This window comes from Caloenas nicobarica, chromosome 10 (genome assembly GCF_036013445.1).
Source record: "Caloenas nicobarica isolate bCalNic1 chromosome 10, bCalNic1.hap1, whole genome shotgun sequence".
Lineage (NCBI taxonomy): Eukaryota > Metazoa > Chordata > Aves > Columbiformes > Columbidae > Caloenas > Caloenas nicobarica.
In genome coordinates, this window is record NC_088254.1 from 8084691 (window position 1) to 8102543 (window position 17853).

At 35.4% G+C, this 17853-nt stretch overlaps 1 protein-coding gene across 1 annotated transcript in view; it reads left to right on the forward strand.

The window, feature by feature from the left end:
* Positions 1-17601, forward strand: part of LRRC49 (leucine rich repeat containing 49) — a 46409-nt gene extending 28808 nt beyond the window's left edge. The window contains exons 11-17 of the mRNA XM_065641783.1: positions 249-332; positions 5260-5411; positions 8207-8444; positions 9705-9890; positions 13779-13888; positions 14555-14708; positions 16809-17601. Coding sequence (XP_065497855.1) covers positions 249-332; positions 5260-5411; positions 8207-8444; positions 9705-9890; positions 13779-13888; positions 14555-14708; positions 16809-17015 — 1131 coding nt within the window. The 3' untranslated portion in view covers positions 17016-17601. The remainder of the gene's footprint in view (positions 1-248; positions 333-5259; positions 5412-8206; positions 8445-9704; positions 9891-13778; positions 13889-14554; positions 14709-16808) is intronic.
* The last annotated feature ends 252 nt before the right edge of the window (positions 17602-17853 follow it).

Consider the following 17853-nt stretch of genomic DNA (forward strand, 5'->3'; position numbering starts at 1 on the left):
AATTCAGCTCATTCACTCTTGTCTTTTCTTCCAGGTCCTACTAATTGCAAAAACTACTGCAAAGATACAATGCACTGTTAATATTTAAAAATTTGTTAGTGTCATACTGCCCATATGCTTTATACTTTTTTCAAAGAGCTTTACAAATGCTATTTTTAAATGGCTTTATCCTGAGTATTTGCATCTAAATCTTTTTAGAACCTCATTAATTCCTCCTTTTTTGAGGCTGTTTTTCTTTTTTCATCCAGGAAGAAGAAAGACGTATGGCATCTGTTGCAGCAAGGAAGGAGGAAGAAAGGAAGCGTGAAAGCCATAGACAGGCCTTGCTTAAGGTATTTTCTATGACTGTTCTAAGCCTACTGTAAGCCAGTTTACAGCAATAACCTATACCCTAATATTTTTCTGTAGTTCTTACAAATCCCAATACGCCTCTGTCTCTTTCAAGTCTATTTTAAGCAGTGCACTCCACAGCTGAAACTCTCTTCAGTCAACCGTGCAAGTTATACTTCAGCAAAAAAACCCAGTTGAATACATGATTGTGACATAGTAAAAGGATGGCAAACTTCACTGTCACAAATGCACAGATAAAGTAAATCCAGACTTTTCAGTGATTTCAGATACCTTGAACTCGGTCTCCCCTGTTTCAGATGAAACAATGATGAGTGCTCTAACTGCTGCCCTGCAGGGTGTTCTGAAGTGGTTTTCCCTTCATTCTTTCCTGTTGTTCCTTTTTGTAGAAGGAGTTACGCAGTCATCAGAGCAGCAGTCAGACCCCAGCTGTTGTGTTTTTCAGAAGAGCGCTGATCTGCCAGCCCACCTGGCCTGGTGAATGCTCATATGCATGAGATGGAACAGCTCTGACAGGGCAGACTGAGGAGCACTCTGGAATAATCTCGCAGGGCTGGGGCCCAAATAACCTGTGTTGCTAATAGGAGACCAAAGTTCAAGGATCTAAGAATATCTGCATTCCATAATTTTTCTTTTCTGCATTTTCATCGTTTTGGTTTTGTCATCCAGTAATGGTTATACAGAAAGCTTTTACAATTTCGCAGACAAACAAACAAGTTTTAGTGTATCCGTTTTGTTAAGTTGCCTAGGTAAAAACATGTTTCATTAAGGGGATTAGACTGAAAGGACTTGCAGGAAGCTGTGAAAGTGTAGCAAATGTGTGTAACTCTGAAAAAGAAGAGGACACAGTATGTTACCAGTGTATTAAAAGACATTTTAAGTTCATAGAAAAAAACCTCAAGAACCTAAATACATAAATGGAAAAAAAAATTCCATGTCTAGTACCTAAAAATATGTTTTGATTTTCTGTGTGTTCGTATCCGTGCATAGTTTGATTTTCATTTATTTATTTCTATATATATGTAAAAAAAACCAAGAAAGTCTTAGGTACAGTATTTAAAAATATAGTGTTGTCTTTGGTTGTTTTTTTTTATTTTTGGCATTTGGGTGTGGGCGCTTTTGTTCGTTTTTGGATTTTTCCTCCTGTAAGACACTGATGCATTTAAAATGTCTTCAGGTTTGAAGTTTTGATGCCAGTTCTTAGCAACGTAAAGAAATAGGAAATAAGTAAATAATATTGACACATAGTGTTATTTTATGCTGTTGAAAAGCTGTGTCTCTGGACTTTAAAAAAGTAGGTATTGGAAGTGTTTATTTGTAGTTCATGTTCTTAACCATTTATGTAATGTTTCCTTGTAGCACAGATGTTGTCTTGACAGCCTAGATTTCTCAGTGCATTTTGCTAGTGGAAATTTCCATTGGAAGGAAAAAAAAAAATCTTTTTAATGTATAATGCTATTGTTTCTCAGATTTCAACATCAAATTGTACATTTTGTATTTTAATCAAGATGTCTGTCTTATCTTCAAATAGTTAAGTGGCATAAGAGGCAAACACCAATATCTTTTGCACGATTTGGTGATTTTGTATATCTTTGTAAATGTATTCTTATGTATTATGATTCTGATTTCTTTTACCTGTTCAACACATTCGAATTGAAAGGATCGAATCTGCTCATAGATAAAACATCCAGTGAAAAAAAGATGTGAACTATAGTATTTTCTTCATGGTTAAATCGGAAGAAAGTACTTAGTGAATCATATTCTGCAATTTTTGTTGTCGCTTTCCTCCAAAGTTTCTTAAAGTACACTGCAGTGTAAATGAAATTGAGTGCTCCTTCAGTAGCAAACAATTGCTGTTTTCCTGTATTCATTGTGTCAAAAAAGTTAATTTTGGCAATGTCACGTCATCTTTGCTTGCTGATACTACTCTAATAGCAAAGTTTCTCCATCTGTCTTTTTCCAGACTATTTTTTTTATTGCTTAAAACCCCTCCTTGGGGAAAGTTCAAAATGTACTTTGAAACGTACAGAGAATGTAATTCCTTTCCAGCAGAGGCTGAACTTAATATTTACTGGAACAATAAATAGCTATTGCTAGCAGATTCTTCACACTTCTAAAATTTGCTTTTTGTAAAATGTATTCTTGGAAGTTTTCTAAGCTCAGTAGGAACGAGCAGCCCACAGCTGAGGGCTGACAGAGCAGTAGAGGTTATGAGGAGACCCTCACCCTCCAGAACAAACAGAATTTTCTTTAATGTGATTGGAAGAAAATGTTGATTATTTCACCTTGCCCTGCTCTCTGTGACATGAAGCCCACTCATCACTGAAGTCTGTAGATGTTGAGCTCTTACTGTAGTCTGACCAGATAGCGTCAGAAATCTTTGGGCAAATTGAATGTGAAATAGAGTTTTGAGCTCTTTATAATAGAAAAACTTTCAGGAAAAGGGAATTTTTAAAGCAGTTTCCATGTGCTCTCAGCATCAGTTATAAGCAATTATGAACATTATTTTTATCAGTATTTAAAGTCTGGTAGGTCTATCTCTGCGTTATCAGTCATTGAAGCAGGTCATGGTGTTCACTCTGTGTTTAATAGGTGCAGCACTAGGGATTTGCATGTAGGTGTTAAATGATTTACCACAAAACATTTGTATGCAGTTGTTCTTTATTCTTAAGGAAATACCTAAGCTCCACAAATTAGCAGTCAGAAATGGTGACATACTTGGCTTTTTTGATTCATCTACTACTTTGTTTTCCAAAGAAATATTCATTTGTAGCATTTTACACTTCACATCTCTACCACTGAGTGCTGTGAGGAACATTCTTAGTGAGCTATAGTGCAGTGGTGTCTACAACTAGCCCACTGTGAGAGGAATTATGTAAAACCTTGATGGTAACAATCACATGTTCCTGCTATAGATTAAACCTAGGAGCACAGCAAGTATGGGACAGACAATATATCAAAGTGTTATTTTCTGATTGTAAAATTAGATTTACCCTGCTCCCTTGCCTTTCTATGTAGGCATATCAAATAAATTATCTTTTTTTTTCCTGTTTGAAAAATGGGTCTGTAATAAAACTTTGTGGTTTGTGGTTTTTTTTTTTTTTTTTGGATGTCCCCAGCCATAGAGTGTCTCAAAATAGAAATGTATATGTACAATTTTAAAACAAATAAAGCCTTTCTAGCCTTCAGGATTCTTGGTACAGCCTTCTTAATCCTAATCAATATTGTGGGTTTTTTTCTTCTATTTTAATCAGCCTGACAAAATATTCTAAAGGAGACAAGAGCTAATGTAATGATATTTAAAATTGTGATATTAGAGAGGCTTTTAACACTGGTAAGAAATTGATAAGGGTGGTTAGCTTTTATGCTCAAAGGAAATAATTATCAGGGATTTATCTTGCCTGAGATCCTTTTAAACCCAATTTGAGGTCACTGCAACTCGAAGCTAACAAGTTCTTGCTGTTTCAATCCAAAACTTCATAGTATTGAAGTAGACTATTCATTAGTACATCTGAAGAGTATGCACCTTTTATCCTTCCCTTGTTTATGAGTAGAATTAGTGAAAAGTATACAGGGTACCTATGAAGTACTCTTTATACTACATAGGGCAAATTTAGGTTTGCCTTTTCCCCGCCTGCATTCCAAAATATCAGGACATTTGTTTGTATTGCAGTTTCAATAGTGACATTCTGAAGTACATGAGATAAATTAAAGGATTCTTAGAATATCATGGGTTGTTTTAATACTTCGAAAGAGTAGGAAGCTTTAAATTAAGGTTGTTACTTTTTTTATGGACTTTGAAAGCTACATTTCTATAGCCATATCAGTTTAGGGATAAACCAAGAAATCATTGGCTTTGACTGATGCTCTGTTTTATCCATGTTTTGTGGATGTAAATTTATTTTTTGCTAAGCTCCTCTATGATATTTTCCTCTCGGAAATTCGAAGTCACTGTTAGAGTTTCATGGAGAGCAGTGTACCAGTGAGATGGCTGACACCCAGAGAATTACATCGGGCTCAGAGAAACCAAATGAAGTGAAGCTAACAATGAATTTACCCTTTGTTATTTATGTTGTGCAGTTTTCATTTAATAAGAGCTCATGAACTGGTAGCTGAACTCTTCAAAAGCACCTTGTTCTTTAACCTTTCAAAATGTGCTAAATTGGATATATTAAATCGTGTATGCCTATATCATAGACTAGAATAATAATCTCTATATAGAACCGTAGGTAATTGGCAGGATTTGCATTACTATACAAGATCAAGTACTTAATAGACTTCTGAAATAGTGGTTTATTGATAAGACCTGTTTAGAACATAAAAACTGCTTTAAAAAACTACTACAAAATATTTGAACTTAGATTTGTTGTAGTCCTTGCATCTGCTACAAAAGCCATTTCATATTCTGGTTTTGTAAAATTTATTTTTCCCTTTTTCAGAAAACAGCACTTTTTCCCTCACACAGAGTATGTTGCAGTTACTGCTGAGACTTAGAGCAGTTGCATGATTTTCTTAGCTGAAGTGCTGGGGTCACTCTGGCAGCAGGAAGGAAAGTACAAGCAGTCTGCCCTGTTTTGTGGGAGGAGAACTACAAGCAGCTCCAGACTGTCAAAATGAGACTTCTGTGGTTATCCAAAATAGATAGTTTAACTTCATTCTTTCACAAGTTGTGGGGTTTTTGTTACTTTTCTCATTTGTGTTATGGCAAATTTTGTGAAATCATTGTTTGCTGGCAGTTATGCAAAATAGCACTAGAATGATGCATGGATTTTTAATGCACAGCCACCAACCAGTACTATAATTTCTTCAGCTTAAAATGTTTTGATTAAGCAGCATATTTATTTCAGAACAAACAAGTGTGTTGATACTGCACTGTCATAACTTAATTATGACTTTTCTATATTGTTTCAGGAAAAGAAACGGTTAACGATTTGTAATATTGCTCGTCAGTGGGAGATACAGCAGAATCAAATAGCTCTTGTGGCTTCTTTAAACCAAGATAAAGATAATGAGCCCTGTCAGATCAATGGCAGTGCTGCATATGTATTTCCTGAAGAAAGCAGGTATTTTATTGGGAAATACTTCTTGTTCATGTGTTGTATTCCAGGTTGATACTTCTCACCTCTGAGATCTCACTGTATTTCACTATCAAAAGTAATATATCCAAATCAATCCTGAAAGGAGCTTTACTTTGTGGTTAAAGCTGTTCGCCATTAGTAACACACAATGTCTATTAATAAGTAATGTAACAGCAACTAACCGACTAAAGAAGTGCAAGCTAAATTATTATGTGATTTTGCTGAAGAAAGGATGGCTTCATGTTTGCAAGAAATGTTAAATATGAATTCTTGAACTTTCTCAAGGCTGTTTGCTTTCTTAACAGCTTAAATTTCTGCCTTCACTTGAAATGAACAAAATGAGGATATATTGTTTATCAACAGGTTTCGTAAACTCAGTGTTGAATTTATGTTCTTAGTTTGAACAGCAGCATCTCTTGTTGGACTGCTTTCATACTCATGCCATTTTAACAATAGCTGTTCTTTGACTTAGTTTTATTCCTAAGATAACTTTTGTATTGTTGGTTTAAAATATATTATTTTTGTGATACACTTTGTGGCTTGCTTATTTGCATCTAAACGGTGGCCATCTGGCATTCCGTATAATGTAAAAACCAAATGTAGAACTTAATAAACAATGTGTGCGTTGGATTGGCTAAAACCAAACTAGCACATGTTCAACCTGGAAAAGCCTGAAAAAATAGTCTGCCTGAATTCAGTAGCAAGCCCAGGTTCCTGCTGTGCCTGATAAGCACTGGAAATGTCAGGTACGGGCAGGACTTCTTTGCTTCTCACAAACAGAACCTGTCTGAGTTCAGTCTGGTATTGGCTAGACCAGGTTTTTATCTCCAGTACAGTGTTGCATCTTTTGAAACTTTTTTTTTCCTTAGCATTTTAAAATCTCTACAATCCTTTTTGTTCTTGTGCTTCCAAAGCTTTCCCCCAAACATATGTTCAGCCACTGCTTTCTTGCCTTCTTGGTTTCTGCACAATTTAATTGTTAGTAATCATCCCATGTGACCAAGTCGATGTAACTATGGTAGCTTGAGTATTGTCCTGCCAATGAACAGGTTCTCATTGCTTGAGAAATGATCCTTCTAAGCAACATTTAAGACTTTTTCTGTGGAGTTGCAGGAAAGATCTTGGTGTAATTGTGATCTCTGCTTATGCTGGATACAGTAGCTAAAGTTGGTTTATTCCTTGTAGTTTCCTGACCATGTATGTTAGGATGTTTTTGTCAAATGTACAGTAATAAAATGTAACGTATAAAGTCTGTTTTGGTGGGCTTGTGAAAGTTCTTGTAGTTTAAGATGTGTAAAATGCGTTATAGAAATCAAAGTGGTTATTTTAATGAAACATCAAATTCACCCTCCCCAAGTGTTAACATACTAAACCATGTACTTTATTTGCATATAACACTCTTATGCAAATTACAGTGCATTTGGTTTTCTGAATTGGATACTCAGGTTTGGAATTTTTCTTTCTTAGGGCTGGTTAGAGAAATGAAAGTGTGATACTGATCTTTATCACTGACTTATATTGTTTAAACAGATGAATGAAGATGTTGCGATGTGTTATAATTAAGAAGCTGTAGATAACACTGCCATTTTTTGCCTTGAAGCTTTATATCTCTTTAACCCCCCTGAGTTAAAACTGACATTGATCTACTACTATGTTTTGTAGTAGTGAAGAATTTCAGAAGATATTTTCAAGATGGGTGACTAAGCAATAAAATGGCAGGTGAAATTCAGCATAGATAAGTAGCTACAGCTTCACATGTGAAGTGATGGGCTCTCAACATTTCCTGTAAAGACTAAAATCTTAGAGTTTTGGTTGATTTTTGTCAAGAAAACGTCAGTCAAGTGATCACCAGTAGTCAAATAAGCAAGGTATGTTAAAGATACTAGGCAAGTAGTAAAGAATAAAATAGTCACAATTGTTATGCAACTGCCTCAACCTGTGATGTGTGCTCATTTTGAATTCTCTGTGCACTTCAGGTCCAGTCAGCTGAGTTATCAGCTAGGAATTAAGACATGAAGAGATGAGAGTTGAGAATACCTGGACTTATTGCTTAATTTTAAAATTGCTGTAGTGAATTGTAAAGCTGACATTATTTTAAATAAATACTTGTTCATCCCTATTAATTAAGGATTAAGTAAGGATAATAAGCCATACGTTATTCTCAACTCTAAGCAGAATGATGAATCCTGATGAGATAGTGCGACATATGGGTTTGAGGAAGGAGTGATACTCTTTTTCCAGAAAAAAAAAAGGAAAAAAAAAACCAAAACACACCACAACCCACACACAAAACAAAAAACCCCACCCAACTGTTCAGTATTGTGACTAGCATTATCCTGGACTGGTTATCCTGGTCAGTTCTTAAAGCAATTACTCATGTCATAACTTTTACGTTTCATGTGCAAACAGAACATGAAGGCGATGTTGCTTGATTAAATTTGTTGTTTGAAGTTGGTTTTAAATATCTAAAGCAACAAAGTATCTTAACGTTCTGAGCTAAAGCTTTTAATGAGATTACCCCCTACCCCGTCCAACTCAAATGCACCCAGAGTGTTTCTGCTGAAGAAGTAGAACATTTGCAATGTTACTTGATGAAAAGAGGATTTTCCAGCCCTTCATGTTTTTGAAGCAGATTGGGTATGCAAATGAATGAATGCTGAGAAATGCAATCATATTTGACAGTTTGGTTTTGGAAAATGAAATGACTGTCATTAAATGGAGTGATGCTACTGTCTCAAAATAATCTCTTTTATATCACTGCGTCTTTATTTCCTCCACAGGTCACTTGATACAATATTGAGCAGTGCAGTACAAGGCTTGTCTGTTCTTGAGTCTCATTTAGTGGAAGTGGAAGGTGACACCCTTTGCCTGTATGGTGCTGGGGCACTGGAGTGCCTGGATCGAAACTGGAGTGTTCAAACAGCTGGAATCATCGTCACCGTCTCCTTTATGTTCATAGAATTTGATGAAATTGTTCAAGTGTTAACAAAACTGAAGATAAAATTTCCTAATTCTGTGGTAAGAAGGCCTCAGATTTCAGCTGTGTGAACAGCTATGGAATGTGTATTCTCTAATAGAACCTTAATTGGGCATAGTCACCTTGAGTGCTTTCATTTAAATAGATACATTTTCGAATTACATATTTGCTTGGTGTTGTCCTATAATTCTAACTTTAAGTTGATACTTCTTAAAAATCAAGACTTTAATTTAGATTCTCACACAGGATGGTGGGGTTTTTTTCAGACCAGTTATTATTTCTTGTAATTCCTTTGACCTAGCCGGTTATTTTTAAGTTGCAAAACTGATGTGTAAATACAGTATAGTATTCTAAAATATTGTTATGGATACATGCTATCAAGAGAGCTTCATTTGTGTTGTGAGCCCGAAGATAGATAGCTGATAGGATAAAAATAGAGGAGTAAAATTTGAAGGGAATAGCTGGCTAAATCAGTACAGCTCTTGGAATTCCTCAGTTCTTGATGAAACAAAACAACATAACTGAGATGTTACTTTAGTACTTTTTTTTTTTCTTCTTGGACATTTAGATCAGTTATTCTGAAGTAAATAGTAAAACAGTGATAGATAAAGCAACTTGTTACTCAGATGATCTGCCTCTTGAGCTCCCTGCTTCTTTTTAAGGTTTTAACAGAACTTGATGGCTTAATTGAGATAGATGAATGGGTGGGGAACTTCAGGCAAATTTCTGTGTCTCAGTGAAACAGTTGTTTCATTGTGGGGAACAGCAGAATCTCAATGAAATTTTTATCTTCACCATCAATTTTTCCTCCTTCCCCTTCCCTCAATGCTACTGTGTAGCCAAATATACTGTGTTCATAGGAGCACTGTCCTAGGGCATGATTCAAATAAACAGCAGGGTGTGACTTAATGCCAGCCTGCTATGGCCAAAAAAGCAGAATATTTTAAAACATTCATTTTTATGTGTGGCTGTTGCTGTTGCTTTACTTGCAGAATTAAAATGAACATTGCTCAAGTAGTATCACTGCTTGTTATAATATTGAAAATATTAGTGCTGTTACTAAAGAGTTTATAAATTACTTAGGGGCTTGTAATGTTGAAATTTCTAAATACATGTTATACACTGGTTGGTTGATACATTGATACGTTTTGCCACAAAGACCTCAAATGGAAGTGAGCTCAGTTGCTTCATCAGACCTGAAGACTGAGTTTGAAAAAGGTTTGAGTTGCACAGAATAGGCATCCTTGTGTTCACTCTTTGTTTCCTTATTTAATTTATTGTCGTTTGACTTGTTTTCTAAGCACCTGAAGTTTAAGGAGACGAATCTTATGACACTGCAGCAATTCAATGCATTGGCCCAGATGCATCGCCTTGAACAGCTGACAGTTGATCCTCAGGGAAATCCGGTTGTCAGCTTCACTTTGTGGAAATACTATGTTCTGTTCAGACTGAACCATTTTAATCTACAGAAGATAAATGGAGTAAAGGTAGGACAGTGTTGTATCCTTCTTGCTATTGGTCTTACAAGATAAATTAGCATTGTTTTTAAAAAAGTGGATTAATTGCTAATAAAATGAGCAGAACACTGTCAGTATCATTTCAGTATTGGGGGGGGGGGGGGAAATGAAGCAGACTTCACCAGAGAATTTCTTGTGTTGTGCATTTAAGTCCAACTGCACTGTGAATTAGCCAAGTTGATAAAATTCTTAGTTGCCATAAAAATGTGTTGTCTCATATGTTTGCGATTGCAAATGACAAGCCAAATCGATACCTGAGTGGCTGGGATTTACCTGAAGGGAAGACTTTTTATTATTATTTCTGCATGTGTTTCAAAAAAAAAAAAAATCATGAAACAAAACTAACAACAACAACAAAACCTGCATGATTTTACTTGATTTTAAGAAGCACTTCTTTACTATGTTCAAGATGATCATAGTGCTGACATTGAATACTTGTGCAAAAATGTGCATTTGATAGACTACTTAGTAATTTATAGTATGTGATCATTTGTATTTTCCAGTGCTACAAAATGTAGCTAAAATTGTATTTTCTTCTTTAAGCCTGTCACAGGAAAGAGTCTGTCAAATAGATATTTTTTTCTGTGGTGTGGTGGTTTGTTTTTTTGGGCTTTTTGGGGTTTTTGTTTGCGGGTTTTTTGTTTGGTTGGGGTTTTGTTTGTTTTTCTCCTTGCTTTGTACAAGATTGTTGGTGTGTGGTTTTCTGTTGGGTGTGTGTTTTATGTTTAAATAAATAGAAAGTTAGGACAATAATATTGCTATTCTTTGTACTTTGTATTCCCCTTTACATCAATTGAAAGTACATTTACTCAAGCATATGAAATGGTTATTTTATACTTGGGCTTTGATCAGAAAGGGAGTGAGAGTAGTTACAATGCAACCCAGTATTTGAATGCACATTCAATTTTGAACACTAAAGAAGTTTAAGTGGTGTTATAGAAGTTAAGTTAGAGCAAAAATGATACATAGCTTTAGTGTTTAGGTCTGGTATTTTAATTTGGTCGTCATCATCACATATGTTTTGGATTCCATATTTTACTTGTTATCTGATACAGCCGTAGCATGAATGTTGTGGTTTACTTGGTTTTAGTTCTGTAAAACACACATTAGTTGCATGGAAGAGCAGGAGTGGGTTAGAGCTCACCTGAATTAACTGCCAGAGAGAGGATGAGAAAAGATGAAGGATGAAGGCAGATACGACTCACTCCAACAGCACGGTATCTGGAAAAGAAAAAAAGCGATAGTCAGGAATCCCACAAGAGCTTTCAAATAACCTTGAATTTAGTACTTTACAAAAGATGCCCATCGCAGTTGATTTTTAAAAACAAAAAAAAAGGAGATGGGGAAATAAATGAAGGTTGAATGTTCTTGTTGTGATCTTCAGGTCAGCAAATTCAGTCTTTGAAGAAAAACTTTGAATTTAATAGTGCTTGGGGATGAATTTAGTAAATGGATTTACATGCAGCACAGCATGCTTTTTATGTAGGGCATATATCAAATCTTGAATATGTATGACTGAAGAACATTTTTGTCCTCAACAAACTTTTTCAGCCAGACCATGCTATATGAAGATGTGCACACAGAATTTTTTTCCTAGTGTCATTAATCATTTGAAAAGTGTCATAGCCAAGGAGAAGAAAGATAAGAACTCTGATCGCTGTTTTTCATTAGTCTACAGCAGAAGTCATGGCATCCAACTTTGCAGATCTATATTACCTTTTAAAGTCAGTAATAGAAAATCCTGTTTCACTGTAAAGAGATGTGCACTCAGACCTTAGGTCAGCCCTAAACAATGGTCTCAGATGACAGAAAGGGAAACGTGCATATTCTGCTATTCTGATAGTTGTGTGTGATGTTTGTGCAGACTGTTGTGTTGCTGGCTCTGAGGTACATAGAGTTGGGGAGTAAAAGCAATATATACTAACTGAATGAACTAAATAAATCACATAACTCTAGGACTTCTAAGACTTTTTAAAAAATTGTATAAGGAAGCTTTTATTTTCTCCCCAGCCTCCCCCTTCTGTTCCATTTATATTCCAGGCTAGAAACTGAGTATTAGTCTCCCTCTAACAATGACTTTGTTCCTTGGTCAAACTGTTACATTTACTAACTGTGAAGAAGCAAATTCTCTTCATTGAGATACACTATTTGAAGTTTTTTCCCAGTGGTAGTAATCTCAGATTCATTAGGAGTTGTCAAGGTTTGAAGTTACTGAACTTTACAAAATGCTTTACACCAAGTGGTGTGGCGTATGATGTAACAGATGCATCACATTAACCAAATGGGGGCCTGTTTTCTGCACTTGGCAAGAAGCAGGAATAATAGACTTAGGTTTATGTGATATTACCGTTATAGCCTTTTTGTGATTAATGGAGCAAACAATGTACTGGAGTAAGAGAGAGAACATGAGTTTCTGTGAACTAGAGAGTGTATTCAGTGTTGCTGTCTCTGTTGACCTGGTCCTTATGCTTCTCTTAACATAAATAAATAAATTAAAATCGCTTATTTCTCCAGCAGACATTTCTGCCCGCAATGGTCTTTGTTTCGCTAGCTGCCTTCTGCGCTCTTTGTTTGAGACTTTGTTTCTGTTAACAGACAGTTCAGCAAGTTCATCTATTCTTAGGCTACTAAGTAACACATATTTAATTTTTAGTGAAAAGGAGCAAATCTAAACACTGTGAAAATGAAATTGACTTTGCATTTCTAACTTACTGACCTATGTTTTCTCTGGTTAATTTCTCCCAGTGTTATGCTGTTGCAGTGTATTTTAGGTAAAGGGAGATGTATAGTCTATAAACAATAAATAAAGATATGGTAACAGCACATTAATTTGGATAAAAATTCCGTTATGCTCACACATTTTAATAATACAGAACACAGAAATTGTCTGGAAGTACTTAGTAAATATTGTGAATATTGAAGTTTTATTTAATAATGGGTTGCTTTCCAAAAATATAAGATGAACAAAAATTAAATCTGATCCAGAAGTTAAGAAGTCACTGAGTTTCATTGCCCTGTGTTATCCAGGTCAGATTTAGTTGATCATAAAGATTTCTTCTGCACTCACTGGAAAGCCAGGAGTCTAGAAACTGTGCCAGCAAACTTTTGGCAGTTGAAGTCAGTTCGCAGTCTGGCCATCAGGGCAGGAGAAACAGGCCATGGTCTCCAGAGGTTATGGGCCAAGATAAACAAAAAACAAGAAAAAACACCAAAAAAATAAAACCCTTCCACCTTCTTTATACAAAATGGAAATCTGTAAAATTAATCCTCAAAATTAGCTTAAATAGACATCTGTAACTTAATGTTCACGAAGTGTAATGGAGGAACAGTTATTTTGGGGGGTTTCTTTAGTCTTCTATAAAGCCTTCTCTATGATGCTGCCAAAATAAGAGAGACCATAACTTATCTTTTCAACATTGGGTGCCCAGAATCTTTTCATTTCTCCAGCATAAATTGATCAGAAATTTTCCAGTAGACCTTCTGTAAGTGCAGGCTGTATGGAGCAGAATTAATATGTCTGGCTTTCAGATATTCAATGTAAGAAATAGTTATAAAACTCCTCATTTCATGAAGACTATAATGAAGCACAGGGTAGCATGTGTATACATTAAAGTTTCCAGAATTACAGGAAATAAAACAAGCACAAGTACCTCATTTGGTTTCTTTTTAAGTATGTTTAAATTGCCAGTAAAAGCAAATCTACGTTTTGAAGATATGCCTGGAACAGATCTGCATGCAGTGTTCTGTATAATAAATTTCAGTTAATACTCAATGTACATATGTAATGAAATATGAATGTGCCAGGTTTGAAGCTCAGCTTTTTTCTTTTTCCTCCCCTTTCTGCCCCTTCCCTCACAGGTTACCGAAAATGACATTGTAATGGCAGAAAGGCTCTTTGGCATTCTGGCATATGTAGCATCTTCTGAGCTGCCGCATTATCGCATGCTTTCATTATTCGGAGAATCTAGGTAACATACAATGAACTGAACTGGAATTTGTCCAGAACATATTGTTTAATTCTTTTGCATGCAGTCATGCTAAATTCTTTCTAGGTAGGAAGATTAAAATGTCACAAATAACATCTTACAGAAGGTAGGTTCTCTGCGTATTGCAGAAATATTAGCATCTCCTGATTTGTGTAGCCAGACATTTTCCCAGAAGTTGTATGAAGTCTGCTCTGTAAGAGTAAGAGGCACGTGCACACAAATGCGCTGCTTGTTTAGTTCTCCAGTTGTACTGGTATTGTTGAAGGTTTATGGACTTTCACAATGAAGACTGACTATTTTTACTGGGTATTTTATAGTGGGTGACTATGACAGTTAACAGATTTAAGAGTTGGTGCTGCAAGAAAAAAGGTGCTCAAAATACTGGTTTTAGTCTTTTATAGATACATAATTAATAAAAGCTTAAGCTGCAAGACTTCCTGTTTAGGAGACACTATGTCATACATGTCAAGAAGTCAATCGTATAGAAGCAAATTAACGGAGGAATATATGGAGTCCTGTATTTTGAGTAACATGAGGATGCAATGAAGTTGAAAGCTCAAGAAAAAGACCTCACAGTCACTACAAACATCTGCATGTTAAAATTTTCCAATAATTAAAAGTGTAAATATCTTTATTATCTTTTCATAGGGGGAAGCAATTCCATTATCTGCTGGAGGGAAAGGGAAAGAAATCCGGGACTGGGAGTGAGGAAAGTAGTGATAACGGAAGAAATGGAAATGAAAGCACAACTCGGGCAATGTTGAATTACATGACAAAGGACTTTCATATGGAAAAGCTTGAAGTAAGTATATAATTAAAAAATACTTTCATTGTCTGTTATAGAACCTTAGACTACTACTAATGGAATTTATCTGTATATGAAGTTTCAGTTGTGCTATTGAGAATGGTGGTTTTAAAATGTTACCACTTACCATATTTACACGTATGATCAAACATTTCATCTAAGTGATCTTTGCCAGAATACTGGGTAATGGTCAGTTTCCTTCTTCAGTGAAGTGGTTCCTGAACAGTGCCACAGTCTCAGAAGTACATTCTCACCTACGAGCCTTATGTTCATAATAAAATGTACCTGTGTTAGTAAAATGTAAGAAGTGAGCACAGTTTTTTGCAAAGAGAAATATATATTGCATATGTTAGGATTTTCTAATGGAATTAGAAAGTCAGAAAGTATATCCCAAAGTGAATTGGTGAAGAACACCTTTGGACAAGATTTGAGATAGTACAAGCTGTGGTAAGAAAGAGCTGTTTCCTAGCTTTTAAATGAGCTACAAGAAAAGAAATAGTTAGGAAATGTATTAGGTTTAATTATTAATAAAATTGCAAGCTGGCTTGTTTCAGACAAGTGCATCAGTCACGCTTGTTTTACTTTGCCTTTCTGATCTGCTAATTCTTTTGCTTGGGCAGAGGGAAATTGTTCCCAGGGAGAACATGGTGCTTTCAGCCACTATATCCTTTCTGAGCAATCATCGTGAGTTCTAGCTGTATGCGCTCTGCTTCTCACATTTGTCCTGTCATTTGATTTTTGATTATGTGGAAATATATGAATTCTCTATGGCAAGAAATTAAATCGAGTTCATTAAATACTGATTTCACTTATTGCATTGTGGTTTTGCTGTCTCAGATCCATAGCATAAAAAAGAGACAGTGACTGCATGTGTGGAGAGATTAAATTAAGAAAACATTTTCATTTCAAAAGCTGTGATAGTAGCTCTTAAAACTTTGAATGGCATAGAGTAAGACAGTGAGGCATTCCTCTTGTCCTTTACCATGGAACAAGCGCTATAATAAGCTTGGTATTTGTACATTCCATTAAACATATGCATTTTTCTCTTCCCAGTGCAGCCATTCACACCTTGCTCATTGTTGTATCATTATGTATGTGCCAGCAGATATTACAGACTGTCACAAGAGAAGCGTAAGAGGCAAAAAACACTATTCAAGTTCCCTGTCAGCAGTAAACTAACCTAATAAATGTGATTGAATAAGTTTATTGCTGCAGATGACACTGAGTCATTGATTAATAATTTGGTTTTTCAGATCAAACAGCTGGAAGGTATTTTCTCTGTTTTATCGCTTAAGAAAGCTTCTGTTTTGATGGCCTGAAGCACGACCTAACATTTTTAACAGTGCCATAAATCAAACTAGTCAGATATTAAGCACCAATATAACTTCTTGTTCAAAGGCTATTATGGCATTTTATAGGACCTCTGCAGAAATAGGGATTAATGCAGTTTGAGTGACTAAAAGGTGGAGCTAGTAGTTGCATGAAGTGCAATATTTTATTATTATATTTTTTTTTTTTCAAAGGTTCAGGTTACTCCAGTATCTAATGTAGTACATGTTAGGGACCATGCTGCTGCCAGAGTCCATCTGGGAGCCTGCAGAAAGGTTGTGTACTGGCATATTTTTCTGTGACAATGTGCTTAGTTCTAATTAGGGCAGGTAGATAAACATATACTTTCAAACTGTTGCACTGTTAATTGTGAAAAGCTGGGAAGGGGAGGGAGGGAAGGAATGAAAGTAGTCTGGTGCTTAATAATTTCTGTAAATTTTCACTGCTGTGCCAGAAGGCAACAAAAATCATAGTGCTATTAAAAGCTATTTAGATGACTACTAAAAGTGGCTTTCAGATAGATTAATGAATGTAATAGGAATATTATGAATTTAATAATAATAAGATTCTGTGGCCACACTCATAATAGCTGGACTTAAACCCTGGGCCATGCAACTTAAAACCAACAGGAAAAAGTGTGCAATGGCCTCTTTCACTTGATCACTATGTTCTTTAATTCGTTAAATTTTTGTGGTGTTTTTTGGGTTTGCTCTTGTTTAATCTTTTCTTCCTTTGTCTTATACGATGTGTAATGGTTCTCCCATGCAGGAAATCAAGGAAAGAAAAACATTTTGCCAGACATACGTCGAGAACTTAGTGAAAGAAGCAGCTGACATCAATATGAAAAATGAGTCGTTGCAGAAGCTCTGGCCTCAAATGTTCATTGAGCTTGTCAGAGATGCAGTGATAGAAATACGCAATAAAAATTCCTACATGAAACTCTGCTTACAACGGATCACTGATCAAAAACAGTAGAGTCAAGGCTTGTTGTCTTGCAAGCTTTTGGGTTCAGTATTCTGTGATGTTTTACAAACTTAGAACAATAGAATGTAAAATTACCATTGCTCTGGCATATTTCACACCCCCCGAAGGGATGCCTATAAATCTTAATTAACTCTTGATAGTTTTGAAATAAAAGTTTACTTGCAGACGGCTTTAACAATGCTTCCTTGGCTAAAGCGATGAGATAGCATAGAATTAACTTGGTGATTGCCATGTTCTACTAAGTTATTGTTTATTTTTTTCTGCTACCCTTTGCTTCTGTAGTGCTAGAGCACTGATTTTTAAAGAACAAATTTACACTCTGCCTGCCTTATTTTTTATTGAACACTTTTCAATTTTCACCTTTTGACTGTTTGCTGTTTAAAAAAAAAATCGAGAATAGTAGCCATTTTTTTAATGAGCAAAAGCTAATAAATTATTTTTACACCCTGGACTTGACGAAGACTTATTATTATTGTTGTTTAACTTGTGAGATTATAGAACACGTTTTCACATCAATGGTATCACAGTTCTCAGTATATCAACAATTAGTGAGCCTAATTCTCAACTGAACAAATTGCCCAAACTTGTTTTCAAGTGTTTTTCATTAATTCTATTTGTAATAGTTTGTGTCAATTATTATAGGTAAAATATGAATTTGAGGTATATTCACTTAGGCTTTAGTCTTGTTCTGTTAAAATATGTTAATAATGTAATTTCTTTCATTTCTTGATTACTAAATGATTTATTTTTGAGGTTTGGCAAGGTCAAATGAGCTAAAATGCATGCATTACATTTGGTAAGGAAACTGATGACTACTGTTCAGTTGTAA